Source organism: Chaetomium fimeti (genome assembly GCF_033439085.1).
Source record: "Chaetomium fimeti strain CBS 168.71 chromosome Unknown B0H64scaffold_2, whole genome shotgun sequence".
NCBI classification, from domain to species: domain Eukaryota; kingdom Fungi; phylum Ascomycota; class Sordariomycetes; order Sordariales; family Chaetomiaceae; genus Chaetomium; species Chaetomium fimeti.
The window spans coordinates 901,587-920,589 of NW_026944330.1; the positions used below are offsets into that span (position 1 = coordinate 901,587).

At 55.6% G+C, this 19,003-nt stretch overlaps 8 protein-coding genes across 8 annotated transcripts; 5 read left to right on the forward strand and 3 right to left on the reverse strand.

Annotated features, from left to right (window-relative positions):
- Positions 1 to 1,784: 1,784 nt before the first annotated feature.
- B0H64DRAFT_318663 (uncharacterized protein) lies at positions 1,785 to 3,782 on the reverse strand (the record flags this gene model as incomplete). The annotated part of the gene is made up of 1 exon (XM_062800398.1): positions 1,785 to 3,782. One exon carries the CDS (start codon positions 3,780 to 3,782, stop codon positions 1,785 to 1,787), a length of 1,998 nt encoding a protein of 665 aa, XP_062661921.1.
- Positions 3,783 to 4,151: 369 nt separating this feature from the next.
- B0H64DRAFT_370901 (uncharacterized protein) lies at positions 4,152 to 5,870 on the reverse strand (the record flags this gene model as incomplete). Its single annotated transcript, XM_062802117.1, has 1 exon — positions 4,152 to 5,870. One exon carries the CDS (start codon positions 5,868 to 5,870, stop codon positions 4,152 to 4,154), a length of 1,719 nt encoding a protein of 572 aa, XP_062661922.1.
- Positions 5,871 to 6,524: 654 nt separating this feature from the next.
- Positions 6,525 to 7,966, forward strand: B0H64DRAFT_385048 (RmlC-like cupin domain-containing protein). The gene has a single exon (XM_062803045.1). It carries the CDS (start codon positions 6,757 to 6,759, stop codon positions 7,660 to 7,662), a length of 906 nt encoding a protein of 301 aa, XP_062661923.1. The 5' UTR covers positions 6,525 to 6,756; the 3' UTR covers positions 7,663 to 7,966.
- A 41-nt stretch (positions 7,967 to 8,007) lies between these two features.
- Positions 8,008 to 8,802, forward strand: B0H64DRAFT_74559 (uncharacterized protein). The gene is made up of 3 exons (XM_062808700.1): positions 8,008 to 8,295; positions 8,378 to 8,719; positions 8,781 to 8,802. The coding sequence occupies exons 1-2, from the start codon at positions 8,051 to 8,053 to the stop codon at positions 8,580 to 8,582; spliced, it is 450 nt and encodes a 149-aa protein (XP_062661924.1). The 5' UTR covers positions 8,008 to 8,050; the 3' UTR covers positions 8,583 to 8,719; positions 8,781 to 8,802.
- On the forward strand, positions 8,706 to 10,786 carry B0H64DRAFT_453665 (glutamate decarboxylase; the record flags this gene model as incomplete). Its single annotated transcript, XM_062807246.1, has 4 exons — positions 8,706 to 8,723; positions 8,781 to 9,616; positions 9,673 to 9,713; positions 9,763 to 10,786. 4 exons carry the CDS (start codon positions 8,706 to 8,708, stop codon positions 10,509 to 10,511), a joined length of 1,644 nt encoding a protein of 547 aa, XP_062661925.1. The 3' UTR covers positions 10,512 to 10,786.
- Positions 10,787 to 10,856: 70 nt separating this feature from the next.
- B0H64DRAFT_471706 (uncharacterized protein) lies at positions 10,857 to 13,230 on the reverse strand (the record flags this gene model as incomplete). The annotated part of the gene is made up of 7 exons (XM_062807894.1): positions 12,901 to 13,230; positions 12,607 to 12,842; positions 12,177 to 12,542; positions 11,863 to 12,120; positions 11,649 to 11,811; positions 11,264 to 11,598; positions 10,857 to 11,189 (listed from the first exon to the last, which is right to left on the reverse strand). Exons 1-7 carry the CDS (start codon positions 12,941 to 12,943, stop codon positions 10,857 to 10,859), a joined length of 1,734 nt encoding a protein of 577 aa, XP_062661926.1. The 5' UTR covers positions 12,944 to 13,230.
- Positions 13,231 to 14,690: 1,460 nt separating this feature from the next.
- B0H64DRAFT_370905 (uncharacterized protein) lies at positions 14,691 to 15,383 on the forward strand (the record flags this gene model as incomplete). Its single annotated transcript, XM_062802118.1, has 4 exons — positions 14,691 to 14,754; positions 14,964 to 15,049; positions 15,115 to 15,201; positions 15,258 to 15,383. 4 exons carry the CDS (start codon positions 14,691 to 14,693, stop codon positions 15,381 to 15,383), a joined length of 363 nt encoding a protein of 120 aa, XP_062661927.1.
- Positions 15,384 to 16,155: 772 nt separating this feature from the next.
- Positions 16,156 to 18,811, forward strand: B0H64DRAFT_353969 (uncharacterized protein; the record flags this gene model as incomplete). Its single annotated transcript, XM_062801522.1, has 7 exons — positions 16,156 to 16,739; positions 16,824 to 16,944; positions 17,014 to 17,953; positions 18,010 to 18,050; positions 18,103 to 18,339; positions 18,391 to 18,609; positions 18,659 to 18,811. The coding sequence occupies 7 exons, from the start codon at positions 16,156 to 16,158 to the stop codon at positions 18,809 to 18,811; spliced, it is 2,295 nt and encodes a 764-aa protein (XP_062661928.1).
- Positions 18,812 to 19,003: the final 192 nt, after the last annotated feature.

Consider the following 19,003-nt stretch of genomic DNA (forward strand, 5'->3'; position numbering starts at 1 on the left):
CACAGATTGGCCGTTAATTCCCCGATGGACCCATTTTCGCCCCATTCGCGACTTTGTGCAAGCACATAGCGTCCCGATAGTTTGCACACCAGGGCACGCCGGGGGCACCCGGGCACCGGAAAGCTACCTCACAGACCACCTCGCTTGGCAGCAATGCAACACCCAGAGCAGCCAAACTCAGGGGCAGCACGTTTCCTTGTTCGACGAGTGATGCAACCCCAACGGCGAACAACTTCCTCACACTTGGTTTCGGTCTGTCGTTAGTCGGATTCATCGAGCTCGTGTCGTGATGATGCGACAAAATTGGCCCACATTGCCGGAGCTCCGGACCCCACAGCCACAGCTTCTCCTTTCTCCCATACGCCATCTTTGTGGCTATGTTAGCCTTTGAGAGAGGTTATCTCCGAGTCCCGGCAATGCGGTCTTGTTGGGGAACCGACGAGCCCACTGGCCGAGAGACCAGGGCACAGGGGAACATGGTCACTTGGTCGTCCTCGGGAAGATCTTCCCTCTTTTTTGGGACTCATTGTCAGAGCCGTCTGTTCCGCGGTGGCACCAAATCTCCTTTACCACCGGGAACAAACCAAAACAAGAACCCGAATCCGACCCGAACACTCTGGGCATCACACCGGCAGTTGGGACCATCGCAGGCCACAGCGCGAGGAATGGCCAACACGCTAGGTAGGCTGGCTTCGTTCAGTCCGAGCGCTATGTCCCAACACAAACTCGCAACAAGTCCTTGCTTCGGGTGATTCGGGGAGAATAGTCCGAGAGCTCCCGAACGTGGACGCCTTCGGGTTCTATGTACCATGAGCAGGGCCAGGGAAAGCATTCCCTGAGCGGCACGGCGCGGCAAAGATGATTGAAGTGAACGCCACAAACACCACGTCAGCAGCCATTTACAAAGTACCGGTGTATATGAAATGAGAGATCAGGGTAGGCAATCCATCTGCAACAGCAGCGGCATGTAAAAAGAAATCGACTGCCCGGGCCCGGTCCTTCAGGCACAACGGCCTCGGAAACATCAGATCTGCAGATCTTGCCCAACTTTATTCACTATCCCGCCGACCTCCCACAGGCAACATCTAGGCCGCCCTCGTTTGTGAGTTTATTTCGGGCCAACACCGCGGTCTTGTGCAACATAATCTGATATCGTACCATGGATCGTGGGCGGCCACGGAACATCTAACCATAGCAACCACTAACAACACACCACCTTTTTCAATATTCCCCTTACGAGGCACAGCAGCCACTCCAACCACCAAGAAAAGTTCCACATTTTTAAGTGCTGACGGCCGGCCGTTTAGGGCCGCTAGTGGGGCCGATCGGCGCGCCGCCGGGTCGGCCTTCGGTAAGGGCCATGATCCCCGGATCCGGGAACGAAACGAGGCCCCACAACCGGCCCCGGCCTTGACATGGCACCCGAAACGGTGTGCTAGCGCCACTGGGCCTGGCAGTCAGAAACGTACGGGGTTCTTTAGTACTGGGTCGCGTTGGCGGCCTTGTTGTTTGTTTCGTTTCGGACTTTTCTTCTACTTTCGTAAAGAAAGCACCAAGGCAACCAGTCGGATCACCGCAGCCTTGAAGTGGACTTGATCATCTTGATGCTGTATTCGGAGGAGGGCCTTAGCAACGGCGGATAACTGGTGCCAGGGCAAGGCAGGCAGGAAAGTTGGTCGGCCTGGTGTCACTGGGCCCCAAGCGTCTAGAAAGGCTCACCACGGATACCTCGATCAACAAAGTTCATTCACCCAGGTAACTATGTACCAACCCTCCCTCACCACTCACCCACCGCCCTGCAACCGCCTAATCCTCTCCTCCGCCGCCCTCGCCCTCCGCTCCCGTTCCAACCTCATCCTCTGTTCCCCCGTCAACCCCCTCGCCTCCTCCGCCCTCCTCTCCTCCGCCGTCTTGGGCGGTCCCGCCCCCAACACAAGCCCCCCCTTCTTCCCGCCCCTCCTCCCACCCCCACCACCAGAACCATTACCAGAACCATTACCATCCACCCTCGGCCCCTCCACCTTCAACCTCTCCTCCTCCGCCGCGCGCCTCACCTCCTCCTCTTTCTCCGCCGCCTTGCGCTCCCTCTCCGCCCTCTTCTCCGCCTCCTCCCGCGCCAGCGGCGCCGGCACGCGCGCGGCGTCCCAGTCCCAGGCATCCTCGCCGAGCTCGGCGCGGGCGACGCGGAAGGCGTCGCGGGTGGCGCGGTCGCCGGCGAGGTCGAAGGGCGTCTTGCCCTCGCTGCTGGTTCTGGAGGGGTCGGCGTTGGCGCGGGTCAGGAGGCCGGCGACGAGCGGGCCCGAGTTTTGGGCGGCGGCGAGGTGGAGGGCGGTCGGGGCGTGGTGGTTCTGTTGGGTGTCGGCGGGTTGGAAGGTGAAGGTGGGAGGGAGGTTGTTGGTGGTGAGGTAGGAGAGGAGGGCGGGGAGTTTGGAGCGGCGGATGAGGGCTTGGATTTGGGTCGTGTGGAAGATGGCGGTTTCTTCTTCTTCGGTGAGTTTTGGGGGGGTTGGTTTGGAGTCGGTCTTGGGTTTGGAGGGTTTGCCCGCTTCGGTTGGCGCGGAAACCTCTTCGGGCTGGATCTCTTTGACCTTGAGGCGGGTGAGTTCGATGAAGGCGCGCATGAGTTCGTTTTGTGTCGCTCTTCGCGTGGAAAAGGGGAAGCCCCTGATACGGGGGTCGTTGGAGCGCATGACCTGGTCGTCGTAAGGCCCGAACAAAGTCCGCCGGTTTGTCGCCCCGGTCGCTCGGATAAAGAGCAGGTCGGAGGTGTCGATTAACGCTTTCCAGTCACTGATGAGCTCTCGGATGTCGTCAACGAGGGCTTGTTCGTTGTATCGGCGTATCGAGGCACCGGCTGAGTGAGCGGCCCCCTTAGCGTTGTCGTTGGCTGACTGTGAACCACCCTGTTTGCGTCGAGTCGTGTACCGATGGAAGGTCTTGTGCGCCAAAACGACAGCCTCCCTGTTGAGTGGCCCAGCCGAGCCGTGCTTGGTCTTCCTCGGAGCCAGGCACACTACCATGGCGGCGAAGTGACCGCCTCCCATCATGCAGAGGAATATGTGCCTGCCATTGTAGGCTGGGGGGATGGTATTCCCATCCTTGGCGGCTTTGGGCATGGATATCGGAGGTAATTGTCGTTGTTTGATGGCTTCGACAATCGCATCTTCCTTGTCCAACTCCTTTGCAGTGAACAAGCTCCTGTATATCCCGAAATAAGTGCGGTCTGGGAGCTGTGGTGACTCGAACCACAGCAATGGCGGTTTACCCGACCCCCTCTTCTTCTTCGGTTCCGCCTCGGTGTCCCCATCGTCCGCGTTGCGCTTATCCGCCAGCGATGCTTGTTTCTTGAGCAGGGCCGAGAGAGTCGACTCCTTGCGCGACGGCTCGTCCTCCTCATCCTCGTTATCCGACGTGTCCGATCCCGAGATGCTCATATCGTTCTCCTCGACAAGCTTTTCGAACTCGGCTTCGGAAACAGGTTTGAGGCCGTTCAACTTTTGTTTGAGGTTGTAGTAATGGAGGTCGGTTTTGAGATGTTCCTTCTGCTCCTCGACGGTGGCGAAAGACATGCCGCATAGGGAGCAGGCCTGTGATCCGAGGATATTTTCGGCGCTGGCGGGACTTGGGGTCAGGTCCCCTGAGGAAGCCGAAGTAGTGGGCGCATCTCCGGCAAGAGCAGGCAACCCCGCGTCTGGTTTGAGAGCGAGCGAATTGAGGATTTCTGGTGGCAGGTCGAAGAGATAGAGGGGCCGCCTTAGCAGCCCATCCTGTGCCTTGTCCATGGGAGCTCGCGATCGAGTGTGTGTCGAGGGTGAGAAGTGGTTCCGTCGGTGAATGAAGGCGAAAGAGACCTCGACTCTTGGCTTGGAGGCGCGCTTGGTTGATGGCGGGGCATTTTTATCGGTGCTGGGGGAGCTGACCGATAAGAGTCACGCCGCAGAACGTCACCAACCACCCTAACCCTCGATAGGTCAAGATGGTCTGGGGAAGCAAAACGGTGAACATCACAATGAATCACAAAAGCTCAACTTGCTTGGGTATAATATAGACGGTTATACTTTAAATTAAATTACTAAAAAAATGAGTCTTCAAGGTTTGGCATGTTTATTACAGGCCTTACCTATTTTTCCTTTCTCGCTATCTTATGTGACTTACATGACCGAGACACTCTGTGGCGAAAGACCCATCATACTCGGTGAACCCACCATACCGGGCGACATGCTGGCCTCACGAGATAACCCATTTCCAAAATCGTTCCAGTAGGCGTCCGAATTCAATGACTCAGTCGCGGGATAATTATCCTCGCGAACGAACCTAGGTGGTGAGGGGATACGGTTTGGTTCGGGGGAGACGATCTCCGGTGTTGAGCAACTGCTGAGGGCATCAATAATAGACTTACGCTGTTCCGGAAGCCTGTACTCTTGCTCTGCTCCCGACTCGGATACCGGGGAGGCGGTGTCGCTGTCGTCCAGTGCAGGAACCTCATCCTCGGCAACCGAACTGACCGAGGCAATGCTGGCTCGCTCGCCTGCTTCGTCTGCGTCGAATTCTGAAACGGAGAAACGGCTGGTCGTGTTGGGCTCCGAATACTCCTGCGCCGCGTCTCTTACGTTGGCCCCGTCAAGGGTGACGTTGGCAAACGCCTCATGGCTGGAGATGACATCGGTCTCGAGACGTTCTGCGGGATCTCTGTAAGGTGAGTTTTGGACTGGCTCAGCTGAGAAACTGTTAGTCCGATCATCGACCCATTCATCGTCGGCCTGAGGAGACCGTTCAGCTTCGTTCCCTAGGGATTCTTGGGTTGGCTCAACCGAGGCAGCATCAGTTGGGTCGTCCACCCACGCCTCATGATCCCAATAACCAAACTTGGTTCCAGGCACGTTGCCATTGCTTCTCCTAGAAGCTTCCCCAGATCCGTCGTTGAAGGATTCAGACTGGATGTTGTGCTGCTGCTGGTTAAATTGCTCAGTCAACTGACGGCTCAGCGGCCGAGCGAGCGCTACAGAAGCGTGGTGGGATTCTTCGCCCACCATCTCCTGGTCAACGGGCAATGGGCCCCAAGGTTCGGTAAGGTCCAACGGAACTTCGAACAGTGTTGGGCTCGCTGAGATCGAACGCTGTGCTTGTTCTGACCGGGGTGGCAGGGACTCCAGGGGGGTCATCCCGCACAACCTCGCGAGCGTGTTGAGGTGGACTTGTGGTGTTTCCCGATCAATGGTTTCACGCCACGAAGGCGGGTTTGCGGCGGATTTCAGGGAGTCGCTTGCTTCCGTGATGGTGTTGAGTGCATGGTCATGCACATAGGAAAACGGGTAGGCAGTCATGGGCGATGGCACTCGCGGTTGGATACTGATCTCGCTGCCCTGTACGCAAGGCTGCGTGCCGGACCAACTCCTAGCCAGTTCCAACGTCACTGTTCGCGCCCGTTCAAGTCTCTGCAACCACTCGACCTTCGTTTCGAACGGGCTATTATTAGGCCACGCCTTATCAAGGGCGATCAGCTCGCACCGGACTCTTGTGGACCGGGCAAGGGCAGGCACGGTTCCGTTGAATACCACATCGGCGGGGATTGCCCCAGGAGAGACGCTGTAGGTAAAGCCGGAGAGAGCCTTGTAGGCCCAGTAGTTGAGAATGGCCTCTGCACCGTTTGTGTCGTACCCCTTGTAGTGCTCGCGGCATTCTGGACAAAACCAATACTTCAGCTTCGCCAGCTCAACCGGACGGCAGGACCGGAAGGTCAACTGGAAGTTGGTACACCAATTACCGTCTTCTAGCCGCGCATTCCTGACCTTTTGACGAGCGCACGCGACGAGCTCCCCCACCCTGGTGTGGGCGCATACCGTATAGACGTTTTTGGGTATGTAGCACATGATGAATGGAATGTGTGGAAGCTGGCGTGTGGGGCAGATTCTTTTGGTGTTTTGGCTGACCTTCTAACAAGGGAAGGAGGCCGGTATATATATGTGGGGTATATATATAGAGAGATAGGAAAACAACTAGGAATTCTCAGCCAAGCAGAAGATCGAGGCATGCTGCCGATCAACGGCAAAATAAATAGGACTCGTTATATAAGGGACATGCACGGACAATAGAACGTAGTGACAATGGCGTTGTGGTGTGTCGTTCGGACAAGGCTGTTCAAGGATTTGGTAGTACAAGCCCAAGCCTCCGTTCGGCAAACAAAGAACTAGGCGCAGAACAAGGGAACCACCAACAACCAGAGCGTAGCTGTGTTTTTGGCTGTTCGCCGCCAATGGAATGCCAACCAGGATGGGCGACTTGAACATTGAGTCAGGCTAAATACTGGATCGAGGAAGAAGGCCAGCTTTAGATCGAGGATTATGCCGATGAACACCAACGTCGAGCTGGTTATGGTGATGAAAAGAACAAGAGTTGAAGTTGTGGGGAAAATTCTGCTGATTCATCTCGAAAAGCCAACCAAAGCGTGAGGTAATCATCCGTCAGCGCCTGGGCAAGCAAAGTCTCCACTTTTACCATCAGTCACTGATGAGGGCATCCAAGAGTCTCGGCCTTCGCCATGATATATGTGGATAATCTGTTTGCAATGCTCAGCAAATCACCATGTTACCAACTAACACCTCCCATCATCCGCAGTATAAAAGGCAGGCCATCTTCGGATCTTCTCCAAAAACCGAATTTCTAGAACACTAAAAACCTTCCACACCTCAATCACTACACCATCACATTCTATAAAACAACTCTCATAAGCTCAACATCACCAAAGAGCCATCTCCTATGAACACCGTCAAGACCGCCATGACCAACACACTCCGCCACGCCAAAATCACCCCCCACCTCTCGGCTGCCCGCGGGCACGCCAACCACGGCTGGCTGGACACCTACCACTCCTTCAGCTTCGCCAATTGGTACAACCCCAACTTCGCGCAGTTCGGGGCCCTGCGGGTGCTGAACGAGGACCGGGTCAAGGCCAACTCGGGCTTCCCGACCCACCCGCACCGCGACTTTGAGATCTTCAGCTACATCCTCTCGGGGGAGCTGACACACACGGACTCGACGCACCAAAAGAAGGGCACCACCACCACCACCACCACCACCACAGCCGAAGAATCCGAGTCAGAGCTATTCTGCCGGGTACGGCGCGGCGACATCCAATTCACCACCGCCGGGACAGGCGTCACGCACGCCGAGTACAACTACGGGCGGGAGCCCGTGCACTTCCTGCAGATCTGGGCGACGCCCTGGAAGCGCGGGCTGGCGCCGCGGTACGCGTCGGGCCGGTACGGCGACGACGACAAGCGCAAGGGCTTCGTCAGCCTGCTGAGCCCGCTCCGGGGCGGGCCCGACGCGACGCCCGCGCAGGAGAAGGCCGCCGAGCCGACGATCCCAGGGACTATCGCCATCCATGCCGATTTTGTCATGGCGGCGGGCATTATTGCGCCGGGGGGCAGGTTCGAGTGGGTTGTTGGTGCTAATGCGACGGGCGCGACGAAGAGGAAGGTCTATGTGCACTTGCCCATGACGAAGGGTGGGAAGGCGAAGATTAGGCTGGATGGCAGGGAGGAGGGGGTGCTTGTGGAGGGAGACGGCGCGTTTGTTGACGGCGTCAATGCGGGAGACAAGCTGGTTGTGGAGAGCGTGGGTGATGCCGAGGCCGAAGTGGTTGTTTTGGATACTGCGTGATGTTATTCGCGAGTCAACAATCCGTAAAATACCCGATTTATCTTAAGACGAGAAACAAGGAATTAATGAGTTTGATGAACTCGCCGTTCAATCATGATGCAGCCGCAGCCGACAAAAACCTTCCTCGCCTCGACCCGCATGGGCCGATGGAAATGAAGGAAATGATGAACTCCTGCGAAGAGGAAGGGTTCCAAAAATTCCCTGTCAGGTCGAAACCCAACAGGAGCGGTCAGGTATGTAGTTTTCAACTAGCAAAAACGTGATCTCGGACGAATCCTCACTGATACACGTAAAACCCCTGCACTTGGATGGGAAAGGAAAAGAGAAGAGGAGGAAGATTTGGGAGGGCCGCAGAGAATTTATAGCCAAGCGGAAGGGGTCTGTGCACATGTGCAAAAGGCAGAGCCCCACTTTGCCAGCGGCTGTGTTTCAAACCCTAACCCTTGTGTCGAGCCAACTGTGGCAGGTGGGTAGGCATCGTGGAAGGAGCTCAGAGCATGACCTGCACCAACTTACTAGGCTCGTGAATTCCCATCCTTCCATTTCGAATCATATATGCGCGGAAGGGAATACCAAACCCAAGTTTTATTGTCAACATTTCGAATTATCATCGCTCGCTACCTCCTCGGAGAAGTCAGTAAACCAGGACGACTAGAGCCGTAACATACCTCGCTCCAACTAAATAGATCTAATGAGTTGATGGTTGATGACCAAGTGCCAACCGATCAGTTTGTGTCGCTCTCACCTTCCCACTGCAATGCCTCCCTTCTAGGCACACATCACTTCCGGATGTTGCTGTAAGTACCTGGAGATCTCGCCCATCCCGCTCAGTGACTGCCCGTTTGTTCCCTGGTGGTGATGTCATCATTATGGCGTGTGGTGAACCCGCATTCGGTCTCCGACCCCGACTCCTCCCATGAGATTCCGGGTTAGCCTTTCATTGACTACAGTTTCCCTTATATCTCGTTGAGCTCGACATCACGAGATCTCAATCAACCACTAGTCCTTCCGCCGTCACCAACTACCTCATTGAGTTGCCCACCATGTCGCTCTCACGGCATGTAAGCCGCCATCCAAGAAAAAGCATACCCACGGTTTCAGACCCCTAACAAACACAGGTCGACCCCGAAGACATCATCCGCCACCTGCAAGACCTGCGCATACCCTCCGAGAGCGCGGGATCCACCACCGGCCAGACGGCGCACCTAACGCCCTTCTCGACGCCCTACACCAGCCAGCGGGACATCCCCAAGTACCAGATCCCACCAGACGGCGCGCCGGGGGACACGGTGTACGAGATGCTCAAGGACGAGCTGGACCTGGACGGGCGGCCGAACCTGAACCTGGCCAGCTTCGTCGACACGTACCTCGAGGACAACGCGCAGCGGCTCATGGTCGAGAACATGGGCAAGAACCTGGCCGACAACGACGAGTACCCGGCCATGCTGGCCATCTCCAACCGCTGCGTCTCCATCCTCGCCCACCTGTGGGCCGTCCAGAAGGGCGAGAAGGCCGTCGGCTCCCCGACCGTGGGGTCGTCCGAGGCGATTCATCTCGGTGGCTTGGCAATGAAGCGTCGCTGGCAGGAGCGCCGTAGGGAGAAGGGTTTGGATACGTCGAAGCCGAATATTATTATGGGTGCTAACGCGCAGGTGGCGCTGCTAAAGTTTGCGCGGTACTTTGAGGTCGAGGCGAGGGTGCTGCCCGTGTCGGAAAAGAGCAAGTTCTGCTTGGATCCGGATTTGGTGAGGGAGAATGTGGATGAGAACACGATCGGGGTGTTTGTCATCCTGGGGAGCACCTATACGGGACATTTCGAGCCCGTGGAGACGATAAGCAAGATACTGGACGAGTATCAGGAGAAGACGGGGGTGGATATCCCGATCCATGTCGACGCTGCCAGTGGTGGGTTTGTGGTGCCTTTTACGCACGCCGGAACGGGAGGGTGGAAGTGGTGGGTAGTCTATCCCTAAAGCTGCCTGCATCTGTACGCTGATACATTGACCGTAGGAACTTTGAGCTGCCTCGCGTTGTCTCGATCAACGCTTCAGGTAACTCCTCACCCCCCCCTTCAACCCGCACCCTCACTAACAAACCCAGGCCACAAATACGGCCTCGTAACCGCCGGCGTCGGCTGGATCATCTGGCGCGACCAATCTTACCTCTCCAAAGACCTCATCTTCGAGCTGCACTACCTCGGCGGCACCGAAGAGTCCTACACGCTCAACTTCTCCCGGCCCGGCGCGCAGGTCATCGTGCAGTACTACAACCTCATCCACCTCGGCTTCTCGGGCTACCGCGAGGTCATGGAGAACTGCCTGGCCAACGCGCGCATCCTCTCGCAGAGCCTCGAAGCCACAGGCTGGTACACCTGTGTTAGTGAAATCCACCAGCGCCGTGTCCCCCCCACCAGCAACCCAACCAACCCGGACGCGGACGCGGACGCGGACGCGGACGAAACATCAGCGGCGTACGCGGCCGGCCTGCCCGTCGTGTCCTTCCGCCAGACGGACGAGTTCCGGCGCGAGTACCCGCACATCAAGCAGGAGACCGTCTCGCTGCTGCTGCGCGCGCGGCAGTGGATCATCCCCAACTACGCGCTGCCCCCCGGCGAGGACGCGACCGAGATCCTGCGCGTCGTCGTCCGCGTCAATATGAGCTTTGATTTGCTGGACCGGCTGGTGACGGATATCGTGCAGGTGACGGAGAGGTTGATGGAGAAGGATGAGGTGGATTTGTCCGTGTTGCATGAGCGGCAGGCGGGGCCGGTGTTGAAGGGGGAGGGGGGGAAGGAGGGGGGTGGAGGGGAGGCGGGGAAGGGGAAGGGGATTCATCGGTCGGTGTGCTAGGGGGGTGATGGAGGGGAGGGTGTTGGGTTTGGGGCCGTGAATCTGTATGGGTTGGTGGTGGAAATGGTTTGGGTTTGGGGATATGGGTTCGTAGGTATGATACGGGGTGGACGAGTTTCTAAAAGTTATTTGGCAATCTTCATGGGTTTGTTTGCGTTGCCCAACTACCACTCCGACTCTCTAAATCTTCGTGTATTGATATTCATTCGAAAAAGCAACGATCTAAATCGCGACAACGGCAGCAACACAACGTTGAAGAAATGCGCTGCAACGCCCAACCAACCCCCCCCCCCCTACACCCCCAACATCCTCTATCCCCCCTCCCCCAATCCCCCCACAACCAAATCACAACTTCGCCCCCTTCCCCCGCCTCGCCTCCCTCTCCTTGTCCCTCAACAACCGGCGCAGGATCTTGCCGCTCGGGCTCTTGGGGATGGCGTCGATGAACTCGATGCCGCCCTTGAGCCACTTGTAGTGCGCCTTGTGGTCCTGCACGTGCTTGCTGATCTCGGCCGCCATCTCGGCGCCGCTGCGCGACGCCATCGCCGCGGGCGTCACCACGAACGCCTTGGGCGCCTCGCCGTCCCGCGCGTCGGGCACCGAGATCACGGCGCAGTCGTCCACTGCCGGGTGCGTGAGGAGGTGCGCTTCGAGTTCGGCGGGGGCGACTTGGTGGCCCTGTGTGATTGTGTTAGTTTGTCGGGGTGGTTTGTTGGGGTGGGATGGGGGGTGTGGTATGGTATGATGCGCACCTTGACCTTGATCAGCTCCTTGAGGCGGTCTACGATGGTGATGTGCTCGTATCCGCTGTCGGCCTTGGTCACGATGACCTCGTCGCCCGTCTTCAGCCACCGCCCATCTTCGTCCCAGATGAAGGCCTCAGCTGTGGCCTTCTCGTTGTTCAGGTAGCCCAGCGTGACGGACGGCGACTGCACGACCAGCTCGCCGGGCTTGCCGTAGTCGTTGATCTCCTTGCCGTTGGGGTCGACGATCTTGGCTCGTGTCCCGGGCATCAGGGAGCCGGAGGTCCCGGCGCAGATGTCGTGCTCGCTCGTCGAGCACACCACGGTTGAGGACTCGGTCAAGCCTTCTCACAGTTAGGCCGCGTCCGTGGGATGGGTTAAACTGGTGACGTACCGTAGCCCTGACCGATGCGCCAATTGGGATAGAGACGGAGGAGTTCATCAGACGTCTCCTTCCCCAGTGGCGCCGCCCCTGTGAAGATCAACCTGATGCTGCTGAGGTCGTACTTTTTGAGAATGTCTCTGCTGCTCAACATGCGAACGACGATGGGGGGAACCTGAACAGTTTAGTTGACGGCAATCTACTCAGAAGTGCATGGTAGACTTACGATAAGAATATGGTTGATCTTGAACCGCTCAATGGCCTGGAGATAATCGGTAAGGTCAAACTTGGGCAACACGATGACTTCGTCACCACGCCATGTCGCCGAGTGAGCAACCACCACAAGGCCGTAGATATGGCTGAAGGGGAGCAGGCCGAGTTCCACCTGGGTCTCGATACCCAGCTGCCTTCTCGCTACATCTTCGAAGATGCAGTATTGCATCGTGTTGGCGATGACATTTTGGTGCGAGATCATGACAGCTTTCTTTTGTTTGTCAGCCAACGGCCGTACTGGGTATGAATGACGAACGGCAAACTCACAGGCAAACCGGAGGTGCCGCTAGAGTAGCAGAGGAATGCCGTCTGGCGCGCGCCCTGACCTTTAACCCATCTCAGAGGCTCCAACTCTGGAACGGAGCGGCCCATCTCCACGAAGTCGTCGACCGTTTTGAACGGGGGTTTCTGAGAGTGGTGGGGGAGGTCCATGATGAAGATCTTGTCCTCTGGTATCCCCACTGCTTTGGCAGCCTTGAGCGCTGTCTCTAACACGGGCACGCATGTGAAGAGCGCCTTGGCTCCCGAAGACCTGAGCTGGTGTTCCAGCTCCTCTGCCGAGTATGCGACATTGGCGGGCGTGGCGATACCGGACAAGCGGTGCACAGCATTCAGCACTGAAAGGTAGTCGATCTATGGAATGGGTGAGATTGATATCACTGGCTAGCTCAGATGTCGCAGGGGGGCCGTTACTTACGGTATTGAAAGAGAATACGGCAACCACCTTGTCCCAGGGAGAGTCGGCATTCGGCTCCCAGCCCATGATCTTGGACAATGCTTTCGCAATGAGATCGGCGCGCTGGTGCGACTCGGTAACAGTGTATGTTCTCCCAGTGAGGCCGCAGGTGAAGGGGTTTCGGCTTTTGGAGATGGGACACCGGCCATAGATTTCGCTTTTCATGAATTCCCCGATGGTGACCGAGTCGGGAGGGTCTACCCTGTATTAATATATACGAAGTTCCTTTATTGCAGTAAATTCAAGTCGACGTACCAAACGGGAGCTTTGGGACCCATGGTGGAGGATAGAATACCATGTTTCCGCTGTTCTCGATGTGTTCAATTTCCCTCCTTTCTTTCGGTGGTGATCCCCCGTTCTCTCACGCGACCGGATACTGCGGTTTTTGGAGTCTGGGAGGAGGATAGGGATAGAGAAGAGGACCGAATTAGCCGGGCTGTGAGAGACCGACTGCGGGTAGTAATTCGGTAACCTCACTTTATCGACGGTGATGCTGAAGAAAGCGACAGAAGGCGAGGGTGAGCGAAAGGTTGAGGACGAGGCTATGAAAGTCGTTGCCCTCTTTGGCATTTGGTCATGCTGGCTCCAATCCAGCCAGCCCCCAATTCCAATCCAACCCCAATGACTGCCCCTGCTTGCAAATCATTGACCGAGTGCTACAAGCAATCCTCGCACATGTGTAACTCTCAAACTGGAAACTACACAAATCCGAACAATGAGCTTACAAATACAAATATTGGAGCTCTAGGAACAAAGCTGTTTTTTGGCCTGATTCCATCCTTGAGATTTTTGTAGAATCCAAAGCTAGTTTAAAGTGGTGAATCGCTGTTATTGTGCGAGCAAACTTCGTCGTCTTAATTAAATTGTCCCGTCTCTCGACCACAGCCGACTGTGAAGCCGCTCCCTGTTTGCCTTGGCACCTTGGGTCTCATCTTCCCCACTTCTCCATGTGCCCACATGTCTCTTCCACCATGCTGCCAAGGCTGTACCGCTGTACCCCGCAAATCCCAATCCCTCGGCACACATGAAACCTTTGGTCCGCTTCCGTCAATTGAGACAACAGTGGAGTACCCAAGCACAGCGGCCTTCCACCTCGGCTCCTTGCTGTTGGTGCGAGGTACCGAGTGTATTTCGGCAATGCGCGAGTCAGAGCGAATGTGCCACTAGAGTTCCGTTGGTCCCAGAAAGAGAGAGAGAGAGAGAGAGATAGGGAGAATTGGTGGAGCGACTAAACATGGTTGCTCGGCTGCTGAACAGCCCCTGAAACCTGTAAACATGACCAAGACATCAATGTGACTCCTGTTGCTACCCCTATTATCGCTGCCAAGCAACTCACCATAGTACATAGCAACGCCTCCTTGTCACACAAGAGCACACACAGAGTCTCCTACAAGTAGCAACGATGAACTATCGCCTCTTGATCAGCGATGTCCAACTGGGGAAAACTAGCAGTCCAACTCATATCACATGGTGAGAGGTAGGTTAGTTTGGTATCGCTTCTATGACTCCTCTGTAAACCAAGGCAATCAGGTCTGGTTTGGTAATAGAGGTGCCGTTCTCTGTTCTCTCTCGTCTTGTGTGAAGATAAAAGCTACCACAGAAGCTGTCAAGCATTCTCGGTGAACTTGGATAATTCAAAATTGTCCATCTTTAATATGCAGGTCACAATAAGCAGAACTTTCTTTCCGCTAAGTATTTAGCGTCGTCTGATATCGTTGTCATGACCAACCACACGTTGTTATGAACACACCATACCTGTATTGCCTCAGTCCGCTACATGGCAGTACTGTAGTACCTAACGATCCCCTTGGTGGGCCGTGCAGTCTTCAATGACCGTTATCACCATCATACCTTCCCTTCCTTGACACCCATAATCACCACCCACAATAAAAAGGGTCAACCCACAACCACAACCACAATTACAACTTTCCGGCTGCTGCTCAAAAAGAAAAGAAGGATTAGCAGCGCTCAACATAGTCCTCACCAGATCTATATCGAACAGAGGCGTCGGCGACGATCGGCCGTCCAAAAAAAAACCAAGGTTCATGGAAAGATCGCCCCGTAAAAGGGCGCAAGGTCGGTGTTCACACTACCAACAATTAGGAAGAGGTAAGTTTCTCACTCTACTCTACTTTGTTCAATTAACGATCAATGCCGTTAACTATTGTATAGGGAGCCGGCGAGGAGGACCTGCCTCGCAGTGTTGAGTCCGGCAGCCAAGATACTATTGGCAGTATGGGAATTTCGGGTATCGATGTCAGTTCTGCTATACTATTGCTGCCCGGGGAATATGCAATACTAACACTCGAATACTTTAGTTGAACGCGGCCCCTCAGACTCCCCGTACTCGGCGTACCGGCAATACCGGTACCTCTGCTACCCCCCCCCCTCGGGTAGACCCATGGTAAGTTACTCGTTGTGGGTAATTTGTCGGGTGCTTCTCTTGCTAATGTTTCCACCTTGTTATAGCGCTCGCCGATTCCTCTGCTGTCGGACAGCGAAAGCAGTGCCGAGTGCCCTGCCCCTCCGGGCAGCCGAATGAGCCGTAGCTCTCGCGTAAGTTCTCACCAGACAGTATTTCTTTCTATGGCTAATGATCTGTTTTTTTACAGCACTCCCCGATCGCCATCCCCTCCGACAGGGAGGGTACCTCGGATGTGTTGGGTTGCAAATTATTCCTCGTCTTGAGTTTGCTAATACTCCCGTACTACCTCTTTCCCTCCACTTTCTTCCACTGACAATCCCACCATTTTACTCTCCGCCCCATTCGATATCGCCAGCCCTCCTGCAGAAATTGAGGCACGTTATCGCCAGGCTGAAGAGGCTAGGATCCCAAGAGATATAAATTCTTCCACCGCAGCGAGACTCTCGATCCCCAGCTCTCTTTCTCTTCCACCTTTCTCCTGTTCACACACCGACACCCTCCGCCGCCTTACCGTAATTGTTCCTTTCCCTGCCCTGCTGTACAATACTGCAAACTCAGTCCTATAACACTCCCTTTTGTGCCACTCTTCTCACAAAGAGAGAGCCTGGCCCAGCCCTAAGTTCAGATAGCACATGAACAGGCAAGAGCGGGACTGGATTTGGAAGGGCCCAGGATTTGACCTTCCAAACAAGGGAGCGAGTTATTCCTACCTCCACCCCCATCCTCTTTCCTCCTTCCCAATTTCCTGCTCTAAACCCTCCGCCACCCCTTCCCATTCTCTTCCTCAGACCATCCCCTCTTGCCAGTCCAATCCGTCGGCGGCAATAATTGTCTGCCCATTTCCTCTGATTATCTTATTCTCCCCACAAATCGTCCCACTGACATCATTTCACTTCCTCGACCCAAAGAACGAAATCACCTGTCCCTGCTTGTCGCTATCTCTTTTTCCCTACCCACTATCGCTTAGTACTTCATTTTGCTCACCATACTTTCATCTCTCCAAGCTCACTTATAGATTCGTCTTGCTAATAACTGAGCAGCCAACACCATAGAAATCTGGTTCATCGTCAACAAAACTCGCAAACATGGACTCGGTCACCGAGACGGGCACCGCACGGCAGTCGTCTATCACCAACGGCCCCAACGACTCTGCTGGGCCTCCCATCATGGCCGCTCCAAGGACTTCGCCCCGGCCGGCTTCCCTGTGTGCCGAAACAGCAATGAAGCGGAACATAGAGGACCTGGGTGCAAACGAAGATGATGAGCCCACCAAGCGTGCTCGCCTGAGCGCTGCGCCCAAAGTCGATGAAGCAGGGTCACCACAGTCCTCACAGTCGGATACCTTGCAATCCGCACTCGACACTCCCTATGTGGAGGACAACCACAACCAACCCATGCAGACGATCATGGCATCGATGGCCGGACCTATTAAGAAGCGAGTGCGTGCTCGGAAGGTCAAGATCGCCAATGCGACCGCCGACGGTCCTCCTCCGTCGGGTAAGCCCCTGGTTTGGGCCGACGCCCGTGGCAGCCTTTGCGAGGCGCTGCCCTACTTCAAAGCATTCAAGTCCAGCCTTCATTCGGCAAATCTGGTTTGTCAGGGATTCCTCATCGACCAGGAGGCTGACGAATTGGATGTGTTTGGCACACAGGTCATCATCTCCTCAGTGTAAGTCAAGATTTTCTCCCGGGGGCAACAGGCTCGCCTCGTCTTCCTTGGAATGTTTCAGTCTTTGCTCACCAAGAATCACAGGGGCGGTGGCCGAGTCAAGAATCCTAAGACCGGTACCATGATTCGCGCGAAGGATGGCGACGACGCAGCCCCCAACACCAAGGCGATCCCGAATGCGCATGGCAACAAGTCCTTGGTTGCAGTTATTGCTGGTAGGCCTCATAAGTCACGACCTTATTAGATTACAATGTTAACAACACTCGCAGGCGAGGGCCACCCTTTCTATCCATGCTGCTCTCCTCACCCCTATGCTGTCCTGGGGTACTTCCATATCACCGATGTTTGGAAGGAGAAGCAGATCACTGAGGGGAGCGACAAGCCTGTCACTGTCTGGCGTATGCGCTTTGAGAAAGCCGATCTGGCTGAGCGTTCCTGGTGGGCTCCCAAAAGCGAGAAGGCCGTGCAAACCGATGCCCTTGTCGACACAAGCCTAAAGGCACCGGTTATCACCTGCGCCAAATGTGACACTCCGAGCAAGGAGATGTTCACTGCTGGCTGGTTCTGCCTTAACTACGGGTGTGAGCACTACTTTGTGTTCCCGACTGGTGCCGGAGTCGACATCAAGGGCCTAGCCTACACCCAAACGTTCCTCGATGAGCGTACTCCTTTTGTCGGCGAGATCCCCTCGGTTGTTCCTCCCATCACTGACTCAACCGGCCTTCATGGCACGGAGAAATCCCTTCGCCGCGGCTTTGTGTGCCCAGACTGCGGCTGCTGCAACCGCCGGGTCTACTGGAACCGTTGGGTATGCGCAAACAAGGAGTGTGAATACACTCGCGACGCCCCCATGCTCCCGTACCCGGGCGATCTTCTCCAGCTGGAGAATGCCAGGTTTGACGAGAAAATGCGGAGGATACGGAACTCATACGGAGTGAACGACAACAAGGAAAACAAGCCTGGTTTCGTGGATGATCCTATCGCCACCATATACAATCGTGATTGTCTCCCACTTTCCCAGACTCTTACTCTGGGCGGCTATGATGTTCGCCAGTACTATCTGCCGAACAGCGATGGCAAAATCCTTGGATCGTTCAGCATCTTTTCGGCCAAGCCAGAAATCCTCACCAAGCCCAATGGCCCGGATGACCTCTTCCAGACTCTGGAACTCACTGATATCGGTCTTCGCCGAAACGCAGCTGCTGTGGTTGGCCGTAAGTGGCTTCGGAGAATTAAGAGATGGTCACTAATAACATGACAACGTGTGCAGACAAGCTTGAGGGATACACCCGCCACTTCCAGCAGAACTTTGTAAGCGCCCTTTCACACCAGAATATTCACTCCCGCGTACTGACAATAACAGGGTGCCAAGTACAAGTTTGGCGTGACCGTCCAGTCAAAGGGCTTGGATGAGGCACCCGACGTCATCCTCCGTGCTCTCCAACGCCTGATCTGGGCAAAGCAGGTCTCTGTCGACAAGTCCAATGCCTTCATATGTGCTTTGGATCAGAATACCATTGGCAAGCACGCCATTGTACCTACCGATGGGGACTTCAATGAGCTGCTCGCACTCGGATACATGGAGGATGACAAGATTAACGTGCGTGTTTCCCTGTCTGCTCTGTATTCATGCTAACATGCCCAACTACAGTACCACGATGATGGTGAACACGAGCTTGGACCTGTCGTGGCGGCTCTCTCGCTGGGCTCGCCCTCCACGATGCGCTTTCGACCCAAGGGTAAGACTGGGTTTCTCGTCCCCGCTCGCCGGGATCGGGGGAAGGACTCTTACCAAGCGGTCCTTGAGGTGCCCATGAAGCACGGTGACATGATGGTCATGGTTGGCACAGAGATCCAAAAGGTCTACGAGGTTAGTGATCGGCACTGGATCCCCGAGGATACATTTCTGACAAGATTAGCACACCGTCATCCCCCATGGCACACGCCGCTTCTCACTCACGGCTCGCTACATGGACCCGGAGCGCATGACCACCCAGCAAGACCGTGACGATGTTGCTGTGAAGGGCGCCATGCCCAAGCATGCCGAAGCCTTCGCCTATGACGGCTTTTAAGGTCGCCCCCACTCCATATGAGTGGTTCTGGAAACTACATTACGCCAGCCACATTTCATTCAGCAGTACTTTCACTTGAATATATCCTCAACACGACGAGGACTACACCAATCTTTTGGAGCTCGAGCTCCCGATTTCTTTTCTTCCCCATGTAAAGGTGGAATCTGGTTCAAGAGACGCCGAATCTGGACA